We start from the raw sequence: 12,006 nt of genomic DNA, 5'->3' as shown, positions 1-12,006 counted from the left end.
ATGAAGTCTCCAATATGGTCGTGCAGTATCGACTGCAACCTAATAAGAAGGTGCTTTTGACATTTCTAAAGACATACTCAAAACTAGACATTCGTACCGCCATGGACTTGGGTTCCATTCCTGCTCCTTCCCCTGGCCCTTCATGTTTTAATGTATTATTTCATGATTTAATTATTTATTTTATAAATGTTAAACTCCGCTATCAAAGTCATTGGGCAGGGCGAACAGGAATTTAGTCTGACTGCTTTGGAACTTTTGAAGACATGACGGCTCAGCAGGATGTACATGTACTTTTTGGAGAGTTGGTGATATATATTTTAGACTTGTGGAGTATATGGAAGCAAGACTTGCTGATCCAGAACATGTGGCAATTAAAGTAGAGGAATTTATTTTTTGTTGTTGCCTTGAGTAGGCTGACCATATTCTGAAATCCCAAAAAGAGGACACATATATGCGTGCCAAGGCGGGCAGCACGCCAAGGCCGGGACGGGACTAGGTGAAAATTTGCCAATGATTTTCGAACTTGCTTCATTATAATATATTTATTTAAATAAAGCATTTTTTCTCCTCTGTTGACAGCAGTGTTGGCGCTAGGAATTTTCAAAATGGGGTCCCAGGGACCCCATCAAGTCATAATAAATGGGGTCACACAGTAAATTTTTGGGGTCCCACTTCTTTGTAAGCGTTTTGAAAAAAAAGATAAACGTATGCATTATCCTGTTATATCTCACATTCTATATTGTGTTTTGGAAAAAGGTCGTCATAAATGTTACTTAATTCATTAAAAAAAATAATTAAAAAAAGAAAATACATTTGTATACATATACATTCATTCACTTTTCTTTCCTTCATGGATCCAAACTTTACCGCTGCTGGTAGTTTTTTCTATGTTTTTATTTAATAAGTTGTAGGTGTATTTATTTCAGTATAAAAGTGTAAAAAGTATTTTGCTTCAGTCATGAAATGGTGATAATGGTGTGTCAGGGCATACATACATTTTATATTTAACGTGTCTCTGGAGTCTACATCAACTTCAGATCTATCCTTCATTTAGTTTTTTTTATGTTGTTTTTTTGTTTGTTTGTTTTCCGCCCTTTTTTGTCAAACAAAACTATGTTTTTAATGGCAAACACACAAAATATGCAATATCTTCCACCAAAAATATTTTTCAAAGTGGATAGGTCAATAATTCATAATAACATTGATTTTGATTCAATATTATGTTTTGAGCATTGACAGTTTGAAGGAAAAAAAAACGGCTTTGTTTTGGTAGTCAACATTGCAACTTTTTCTAAATTACATTTCACCTTTAAGCTTTTTTATTTCACTTTTGTCATGTTCTTGTTTATTTTAATAGTATTTTCAGAATGTGCCGCTGGCCTTTAAAACATTAGCTGTGGGCCGCAAATGGCCTCCGGGGCACACTTTTGACACCCCTGCTATACATAATAAAAAATTAAATCTGATAAATCTATCCATACAAATCAGAGCCTGGCGACGCATGCGCGTTTATCATAACGCACAGTCAGCATCTTTGCTTCAGTAAACAATGACGGTGATTACGTCACTGTCAGCGATGCTAACTTGTCAGCCACTTCTCCAAGAGACTCCTTTTGAACACTCATCGCACATTAACACTTCAAAAGGCAAACAATTGCCCCTTTTTTTGACCTGCAAAGTATGTTTTTGGGATGGAGGAGTCTGCTCGGGGGCTGGTTAGCTTGAAGCTAACAGCTAACCTGACTCCATCCTCGAACGATGTGGATCCAGCGGGAGATAAAAGTGAAGTTTCCATGGACTCACAAAGACTAAAATAACTAATTTACTGGAGTTAAAAATGTATACTTTACACTCACCTTAGTGTTTACCATGAAGTCTTTATTTTGACAGCCCCTCGCGGTAAGCTTGTCCGAGTGCAAACTGAGGCAGTATTTGTCATTGATAAAACTTTTGGCGAATCAAAATAAAAATGCAATAAACGGGGACGGAAATTTGACCCGGCAAATATAAACAAAACAAAACACTGGCGGAAAGCGATAATCGATACAATTAAAAAAAAAAACAAGCAAACTGGGTGTCTTTTCTGTCTTACCATGAATTGATTAACGTGGACCTCGACTTAAACAAGTTGAACAACTTATTCGGGTGTTACCATTTAGTGGTCAATTGTACGGAATATGTACTGTATTGTGCAATCTACTAATAAAAGTTTCAATAAATCAATCAATCAATCTTTCGCTCTCTCTGTCTCTGCCCCTCCCTCACGAATGTTGCTGCTTGTGCACACCTTCATAATTTGTTTTATTTTTAACCCCTTCTTAACCCTGGACATACATTGAAAATACACGCAACCCTAACTCAAAATGCCGGACATTTGAGGCATTTAAGAAACTCCGCCCGGACAGCCGCAAAAGAGGACATGTCCAGGGAAAAGAGGACGTATGGTCAGTCTAGTCTTGAGTTGAATCCGCACTTTCAGTACTCCTCCGCTTCTCTGGTAAAAAGGTTCCACAGACCAGCGGAAGTGCCAGATATCTAAACATGTTTTAGGATTCGCCCACTGAGTTTAAAGGCTGAGTTTGACTGATAAAATAAATTCATAGAGCAATGATAGACATGTTCATGAAATAAATGCTTAAAAAATGAATTAAGTCGTGAATTAATTAAAACAATTAAGAATCAGGTGTTCCCCCTAACTGGTGTTGGTTATAGTATCATATTGCACAGTTTTTTAAATCCTACTGTAAACATAGTCAGAGTATTTCATGCAGATAGAGGAGCATCAAAGTTCATCTCTCGCTTGCTGGAAAAGTTGTTTGGCCTTTTAAAGTCCAACATCAGTCATGCCGCAACACATAATATACTATTTGTAGTGCGCAACCTGGCAAGGCGTCATAAAAAAAACACACATTTTGGAACTTTCCAGGGCGGAAACTGGAGCAGAGCAGTGGACTTTGTCCGTACACAATGACAATAATTGTGCAATGTTACCATTGTAAACAGCCGCGAGACAAACTTAGTTGGTTTCAAGTGAAGTGCAAGATGACATCGACACAGTTATCAGTAGCGGTGTGGGAAAAACTCGATTCGAATTCAAATCGCGATTCTCACGTTGTGCGATTCAGAATCGATTCTCATTTTTAAAAAATCGATTTTTATTTTTTATTTTTATTTAAAATATTTTATTTTTTATTTTTTTTTTTTAATTAATCAATCCAACAAAACAATACACAGCAATACCATAACAATGCAATCCAATTCCGAAACCAAACCCGACCCAGCAACACTCAGAACTGCAATAAACAGCAATTGAGAAAAGATACAAACACGACACAGAACAAACCAAAACTAGTGAAACAAAAATGAATATTATCAACAACAGTATCAATATTAGTTACAATTTCAACATAGCAGTGATTACAAATCCCTCATTGACATTATCATTAGACATTTATAAAAATAAAAAGAACAATAGTGTCACAGTGGCTTACACTTGCATCGCATCTCATAAGCTTGACAACACACTGTGTCCAATATTTTCACAAAGATAAAATAAGTCATATTTTTGGTTAATTTAATAGTTAAAACAAATTTACATTATTGCAATCAGTTGATAAAACATTGTCCTTTACAATTATAAAAGCTTTTTACAAAAATCTACTACTCTGCTAGCATGTCAGCAGACTGGGGTAGATCCTGCTGAAATCCTATGTATTGAATGAATAGCGAATCCTTTTAAATCGGGAAAAAATCGTTTTTGAATCGAGAATCGTGTTGAATTGGAAAAAAATCGATTTTGAATCGAATCGTGACCCCAAGAATCGATATTGAATCAAATCGTGGGACACCCAAAGATTCACAGCCCTAGTTATCAGGTTGTCTCCAAGCTTACAAATAAAGACATGGGATCAATATTGATTGGTTATGTTATGTTGTAGTGTGTTGGACAATTTGCAAAATGAGAGTGCAGAATAGGAAAACTACTGTATGATTTGTCCTAAATTCAAAGCTAGCAAGACGGTTTGTAGGGAGAAGAGCAAGCTGTCGTAGCATCTCGATGCATCACAGTGTCAAAAATAAACACTTTTAATGGTGTCTCAGTTACTGGCAAGGTACAATTAGTGTTGTTAAGTGTTGCACATCTAATGTCTAATATGCAAATGTCATAAAGGTATATTTCTACCTTTTACTTTTCAAACCGAAGTCGGGCTGCAGTGACCAACCTTAGCCAGTGTGGCTACAAAAACAGGACTTACTTGTCCATGGTTCCAAACAACCATGTGGGTTCCTTGTTAAACGGCATCCTCATTGCATGAAACTTTGCCATTTTTTCTGCAACCTCTGCTGAAATGTTGGGATCACTCAGCTCACAGGTGTCCAGCTTACGGCTCTGTCAACACATTTGATTCATTTATAGGCGTGAATTGATACACTTTCTTTCATATACCGTATTTTTCGCTCCGGAGTATAAGTCGCACCAGCCGAAAATGCATAATAAAGAAGGAAAAAAACATATATAAGTCGCATTTTTGGGTGAAATTTATTTGACAAAACCCAACACCAAGAATAGACATTTGAAAGGCAATTTAAAATAAATAAAGAATAGTGAACAACAGGCTGAATAAGTGTACGTTATATGACGCATAAATAACCAACTGAGAACGTGCCTGGTATGTTAACGTAACATATTATGGTAAGAGTCATTCAAATAACTATAACATATAGAACATGCTATACGTTTACCAAACAATCTGTCACTCCTAATCGCTAAATCTGATTACATTTTATACGTCTAGTCTCTTACATTGAATGAGCGAAATAATATTATTTGATATTTTACGGTAATGTGTTAATAATTTCACACTTAAGTCGCTCCTGAGTATAAGTCGCACCCCCGGCCAAACTATGAAAGGAACTGCGACTTATAGTCTGAAAAATATGGTACATTGACCAGCCACAACGTTACTACCTAAATTCTTATTAATTGTGGCTAAAATAAACACGGTTACACTTGTCAGTCACTCTCAATGATGAAAAGCATTCACACATTTGAAATAAACGGACAGATTTTTTTAAACGTCCACATTTCCAACCATTCCAAAGTCAAAATGCTCCTTGATAATGTTAGTCATTGGCTAGCATGATAACTCTACCACAATAGCATGCAAATATTAGGTGTACACCTTAGAGCACATATGTCAGAGTCAAGGCCCGCGGGCCATATCCGGCCCGCGAGAAGGTTTTTTACGGCCCTTGGGATGATCTTGATTTATTATTAGAACCGGCCCGCAGACCGCAGATCTTTTTTTTTTTTTTTTTTTTTTTTTTTTTTTAGACCGCAGATCTTTTACACGCACCAAGCGGATGCCGGTCCAAGGTTCCGAAAGGGGGCGAGCGGCCCGCCGGGACGCGCCTGCCGGCCGAAGGGCTGCAGCCCGGCCGTCAGTCGCGGAGCCCGCCGTGCCACGCGCGCCAAGGGGGCGGGCCGAAACCCGGCCCCCGAGGCCCTGAGACTTCTGCTTTGTTTCCCCAAACCGCGCGTCACCGCCGGGCCCGCACCACCGTCGGGCTGCAGCCCGAGCGTCGGTGGCGGAACCCGTCATGTGCCGCGCGCGCCAAGCGGAGCGGGGGGGTCAAGCGGGCCGAAACCCGCAGGCCACCCCCTCACCACGAGGCCCTGAGACTTCTGCGTTTGACCCCTACGTGCGGCCCGTCGGGACGCGCCCGCCGTCAAGCCACGAGGGCCAGCCGTCGGGTCGCGGAGCCCGCCGTGCCACGCGCGCCAAGGGGCGGGCCGAAACCAGCGGGGGGTTTCGGGCACCCAACTCGCCTCCCTCCCACGGAGGGAGGAGGGGGGTTTAATGTGAACATTACTGTGCAATCACATATTTAGAGTTTTTACTCAATTCAAGTTTAAAAGTTAAAGTTTAATATTTGTTTTCACTGCATGTTACTTCTCCTTAAACAAAGTGTTGTTTTTGATTTATAGATTTTTGCACTTTATTTTATTGTATTTCAATTTAATTATATTTTAAAAATATTTCAGTTGAGTGGATGATAGAAAATTGCTATTATTGTTTTTTTCTTTGAAGTAAATTTAGCCCACTTTTGCTAAAATAGAAAATATAGGCTACTGATGGTGCCTTGAATACCGGTTTCTTTCATTTAATGTTCATGTTATGGGGATTTTTATACAAAGGAAATTTGTCTTTTGTGTCTGTTGAAAATTAAAGATTACTGACAGAGCCATAAGAAAATATTGCTTTATTTATCTGATCATATTGGAATATATTTGTTAGGTTTTCAGTAGGTTCAATTAGGTTCACTAGACTATATGCGTCATTTAAAAATTTTTCAATGAACATTCGAACAGTCCGGCCCTCGGCTTGTAGCTAAATTTTTTATTTGGCCCTCCGTCCATTTGACTTTGACACCCCTGCCTTAGAGTCATCTATTCTGTTACTTCATGCATGCTAACTGTTAGCATGTTAATATGATAATGTAAACATATGAGCTACTTAGCTAATTTTGGTATACACACCTCAGTCAAATATTTTGTTACTTCACACGTGCTGACTGTTAAGATGTTAACATGAAAATGCTAGCTTTTCAGCATATTTTAAGGGTATACGCCTCAGAGTCAACTATATACCTCACTGTATGTATTCATTTTAGTTTGCCTTTTCTTTGGCCCACCCTTATAACATAATTAATTTTCTCTGCCTAAGTAAATAAAACAGCAGCTTTCTAGATATTTACAAAAAAGTACAATGACTTTTGTGTCGTTTGAGAACACTTGATGATGGTTATGTTCAGTTAAACTTTACATTAACTCAACTCATCTTAATGTGTCTTCTTAAATTTGTGTTGGAAATGTGTAGCTTGTAGCTTTGATGTAAGCTACCTCGTTACATGGGTCTAAAAATAGCTAAGCTATGGGAATTGCTACTGGTTCAAAAAGTAGCGACGCTGCCGTGACGTTACTGGGAAATATAGTTAAGCTACTTTAGCGTTGCTACTTGTAGCGAGCTACCGCCCAACACTGCTCATTTCACACACGATAACTTTAAGCTTGCTTACCTTCAGCATCTTAATATGCTAGCTTTTTGCAGGTATACACCCAAGCTTTTGGGCTTTACAGCTTTCACACGAAATTTCTACTAAAATTGCATTTTTTGATATATTACTAAACATCTTTCATACAGCTCATGTGTAAGTGGATAGAATGTTGTGTCTTGTGCTATACTTATAGTACCGTATTTTTCAGACTATAAGGCGCACTTTACAGCCTTTAATGTGCGCCGGAATATTTCTGGTTTTCTTACCGACCTCGCAGCTATTTTATTTGGTACATGGTGCAATAATAAATATGACCAGTAAATGGCAGTCACACATTAGAGATACGTGTAGACTGCAAGATGATGCCAGTAAACAACGCCAAAACTTTAAATGTTCCATTGAGAATATAGAACATTACACACGGCGCTCAAAAATCTGTCAAAATGTTTTAGTACGACTTTGGTTAGGTATGGAACCGTACCGCTTGATGACCTTGTTAAATATAATACATTAATAATCTTATATAAAGCATTTAACAAATTATTGCCGCCTAATCTACCACGTTTTTTTATAAGACGAGTGCAGGCTCATAACTTGAGAGGCTTTGGATATTTCTTATTGCCGAGAGCTCAAAGCACTCGTAAACGTTTTTGTGTGTCTGTATGCGGAGTAAAACTATGGAACAAACTGGACTTACATCACAAGCAATGCCAAACTATTATTCGATTTAAACTATTATACAAACATGGGGTCTGGTTCAAATATAGAGATGAGGGTCTTTAATTTGACCTGCTGCTATACTCTGTCTCAAAGTGTTAACATGTGCTCAATGTTTCCTTACCATTATTGCTATTTTGTCTATTATCATTATTGCTATGTTGTCTATTACCATTGTTGCTATATTCATTATTCCTACATTGTTGATACAAATTATTGTTAGAGTGTAATAATTATTGTTACCTGTGGTAATGCCACTATGGTACAACATCGGTATTATAATCCTTGAACAAAGTAAGAGTGAAACTCATGTGAATAATCACTGAATGGAGAACTGGGGGTGGGATTAAATAAATTATCTTCTTCCCACTCCCTTTCAGACAAAACTGGACAATCATGAATTACATATTATACATTACCTTTTGCACTATATTAATTTATATTATTATGTGTTGTCAACTTTGTACTTTTTTATGTCATTGCCTGAAATAAATAAATAAATGAAAATGAATGAATGAATTGTCAACATACGAGTATTATTATGGAGTGTGTACAATGGCCACAAAATGGCACCCATTAGTAGACATATCTGCCGTTTTGTTTTGCAATATTATGCAAAACCAACTTTTCTTACCTTCTGATGTGTATTTGGGAGTTGCATAAATCCTCAAAATTTGCGCGCGTCCGTCATTGTAGTCCGTGTCGACACCATAGTTGATAAGCTTCTTCTTTTTCTCTATCTTCTCATTAGGGGGCATTCAGCTGTTGCCATTTCTAATATAAATTAGCGTAAAGTTCTAACTTATAGCTGTCATTAGACTCGCTATGAAAACGCTAAAAACTACCGGTGTAGTGAGTTTACATAATTCACCCACGGAACTTCAGTTATCAAAGAGTTCCGGTCGGACAGTTTTTCACAGGACACATTTCCGGCGCTGTTGTTACACTAGTGAGCCACAGATGAGAAGATGCTGCTCCGTTGTTAATTTAAGTAAATTCTGAATGTCATTAAAACAGTTAGCCCCATCTTTTGACACTTCTTCCACTCCCGTCCTTGCACGTTACACCGCTACAACAAAGATGGCGGGGAAAAGACACTGTCGAAGGTGAGCCACATAAATAAGACCGCCCACAAAACAATTTGAAGATAATCTGTAAAACATAATCTATGCAACATTTTGACCAAATAACCACTATTACATGTTATGTGGACCACAAGGAAGTGTTTTACATTTAGAAAAAAATCATAATATGACCCCTTTAATGCGCCTTATATCCGGTGCGCTTTTTTGTATGAAAATAGACCTGAATAGACCCGCTCATCGGCTGTGCGCCTTATAATCCGGTGTGCCCTATGGTCCGGAAAATACGGTACATACAAGCAAAAATTTCCTTCTATATCATATGTAGATATTCCTAACAATGAGCTATTGTTGCGTGAATGACTAAGCGGATGTATGAATGTGTAATTTTTGCCAAAATGTCACTCACACACCAATGCAATGATCTCACTTGGAAAAAGTAGTGAGACTTTGTCCACAATTTGGATGCAGGTTCAGGTGTGCTAATTTTCACTTCACCCAACTATTTACATCCTGTAAACTGACATGTAATATGACATAACTCACCGGTAGATATTGCTCCAGTCGTCCCTGTGGAAAAATACCGTAGAGTTTCGGTCCCAGTTCCCTCTCCGCCAAAATGGCAAACATCACACTCTCCAGCACCATGGCCTCTGCCCCCTGAAACAGATATATATTACATAACAGGTAAAACATTTGGAGTGTATGAAGAACACACTCGGCACAAAGCACTTGTGCTGTCAAATGCAGAAGCAGAGCAAATGAATCAGAAAACTGGAAGACTAGTTTGACCCATGACTCAATTCCCCTCCATTGGGGGTCCGGCATGATTCACCAAGTAACCCAGGATTTCCACTGGATGCGTAACGGCTGCTGAACAGCGCCACCATGGAACGTCTCTGCAAGGGTTGTCCCGATACCAATAGTTTGGTACCGGTGCCAAAATGTATTTTTATACTTTTCAAATTTAAGGGGACCACAAAAAAATATTATTGGCTTTATTTTAACAGAACATCATATGATACATTAAACGTATGTTTCTTTTTGCATTCAAATAATAATTTTGTCATAAAACAAGATAGTGTACAATCTGGACAACTACTATTTTAGTAGTAAGTAAGCAAACAAGGGCTCCTAATTTGGCTGCTGACGTATGTGCACTAACATATTGTGTCATTTCCCATTCCCTTGTTTTGTCAAAATTATTTGAGGGACAAAATTGATTATTAAACTTGTTCATTTATTGTTAATATCTGCTTACTTTCTGTTTCAACATGTTTTATCTACATTTCTGTTCAAATGTAATTAGGACTCATTCCTTTGTTGTTTGGATACTTTACTTTTGTTTAAGGTGATACTACACATTTTGGTATCAATCCAATACCAAGTAGTTTCAGGATCATACATTGGTAAAAATAAAATTCTCCTATGTCCAGGGACATATTTCCAAACTTTATAAACTCTGAATAAATGACAAAGGATTTTGTGATAATAAAAATTATTGATGCAATCATTGTAGTATCGACGAAATACAGCTCTTGTACATGGTATCATTACAGTCGATGTCTGTGCCGATCGACCCATTTGTTTACATTGAGGAGCGCCAGCGGTGAGCTATTGTATCCTTCTACGGTGTGTAGTGAACCGTGTTTAACTATTCCTCATCCTGCAGGGATGATGATACTTGTAAGAAACATACTTTATTTGTCGCCATGGAGGCGAAGTTTAGTGGTTTAGAAGTAGCTAAAAAACTGCAGACTGCGGATGGATGTTAGCCGCAGAGTTAGGGATAGCTACAGCCCTAATGCTAACAGTACAAGCTACTGTATGATAAGAGCCCACCTCAAAAACTGAATTTAATTTTAGCTTTATATCTAAAAAAAAGTAAAACGCACACAAAGTATTTAATATTTACAATACAAACTATAAAACGTTAAAAAACAACAATATGTACGCCCTCCTCCTTGTTTACTTTCAAGACCTTCCTACACATGTTTTGGAATCAAGCAAAAACAGCAACAATTCCACAAAAAAACATGACGTTCCTGAAAATAATTATAAAATCTCCGTAAACAAATCCCTACTCTGCTTGGAGTTAAAATTATTATCCTATATATTAGAAACTGTTTGGAATGAACTATGCTGTCTTTAAACTGACATGGGGTGGTAATTTGTTTTTTGGAAACATCTAGTGGCCACAGTAATTCATAAAGTTAAGCTCATGTTGCAGTAAGTTGAATGATGCGGACATATTTGTTAGACTTTTGCCTTGGAGACTGTGTGAAACTATAATTATTTGATACTTTTTAAATTGACAAATGTGCTGTTTTAGACTGCAATATTCTTCAATTAAGGACACTAATTATTCATGTCAAACTTGTGTGCTATTTATTGTGTGCTTAACTGTTGTGTAGCTTCTAGCCTACCATGTTTACCTTTTCTAAAAACCTTGACGAAAGTACAGGAAAAGACCAACCTAGTGTGCTTATTGTAGGACACTTGTCCAGCTTTGCAAAAATAATAACGCTGCAGGACTGCTCGTATCGGACATAGTAGCACACATTTTACATGCAAATAAATAAAATCGCATATTTGTTTTTGCTGATATCGGACACGTTCGAACCAAAGTACTCTCCAGTTTTAGGACGGCCGCTCTGCCATTATATACGCCGTCCCATCAATGGAAATAGATTGTTCTTGTAGTTGTAGATTTACAGTAATTTCAAAATAGCGTTGCAAATTATATTGCCAGCTTCGAGCAAAAAGCCAGCTAGGCCGTTGTTTGCCCACGTTTGGTTTCGTGTTAGTTCACCCTTATAAAATCTTCTTCACTGACATTTCATAAATAATAACTGAAGTGCTAAAGACTGAGATTAAAATAACTGGGAGAATAAATACAGTTTAGTTCTTGTTAACACGTTTTAAAACAAACACTTTTATTCTCAGTAATGTTTCATCCAATATTATATTCATATTTAATATTGATGCGTATTAGAAATGAAAATACTGACTTTTAAGTGTTTAAGCGGCAGCAGAGAAAGAACAAAGGGCCCAGTAGTCTTTGGCCAGCAGCCAGAGAATGTCCTCCAGTTCATGCAACAACCAGCAGGAAGCTGCCTTGCCAGGAACGACTCTGCTTTGTGACGTC

At 37.7% G+C, this 12,006-nt stretch overlaps 1 protein-coding gene across 3 annotated transcripts in view; it reads right to left on the bottom strand.

Annotated features, from left to right (window-relative positions):
- The window catches only part of chka (choline kinase alpha), a 76,364-nt gene that overhangs the window by 18,952 nt on the left and 45,406 nt on the right, over window positions 1–12,006 (bottom strand). For all 3 annotated transcript variants that reach the window (XM_062022425.1, XM_062022426.1, XM_062022427.1), the window contains 2 exons: window positions 9,405–9,518; window positions 4,257–4,390 (listed from right to left, as the gene is read on the bottom strand). In XM_062022425.1, the coding sequence (XP_061878409.1) occupies window positions 4,257–4,390; window positions 9,405–9,518 (248 nt within the window). The remainder of the gene's footprint in view (window positions 1–4,256; window positions 4,391–9,404; window positions 9,519–12,006) is intronic.

This window comes from Entelurus aequoreus, linkage group LG16 (genome assembly GCF_033978785.1).
Source record: "Entelurus aequoreus isolate RoL-2023_Sb linkage group LG16, RoL_Eaeq_v1.1, whole genome shotgun sequence".
Taxonomy (NCBI): Eukaryota; Metazoa; Chordata; class Actinopteri; order Syngnathiformes; family Syngnathidae; genus Entelurus; species Entelurus aequoreus.
Note: the sequence above shows the minus strand (reverse complement) of the source record. Positions and strands in the feature narration are given on the sequence as shown.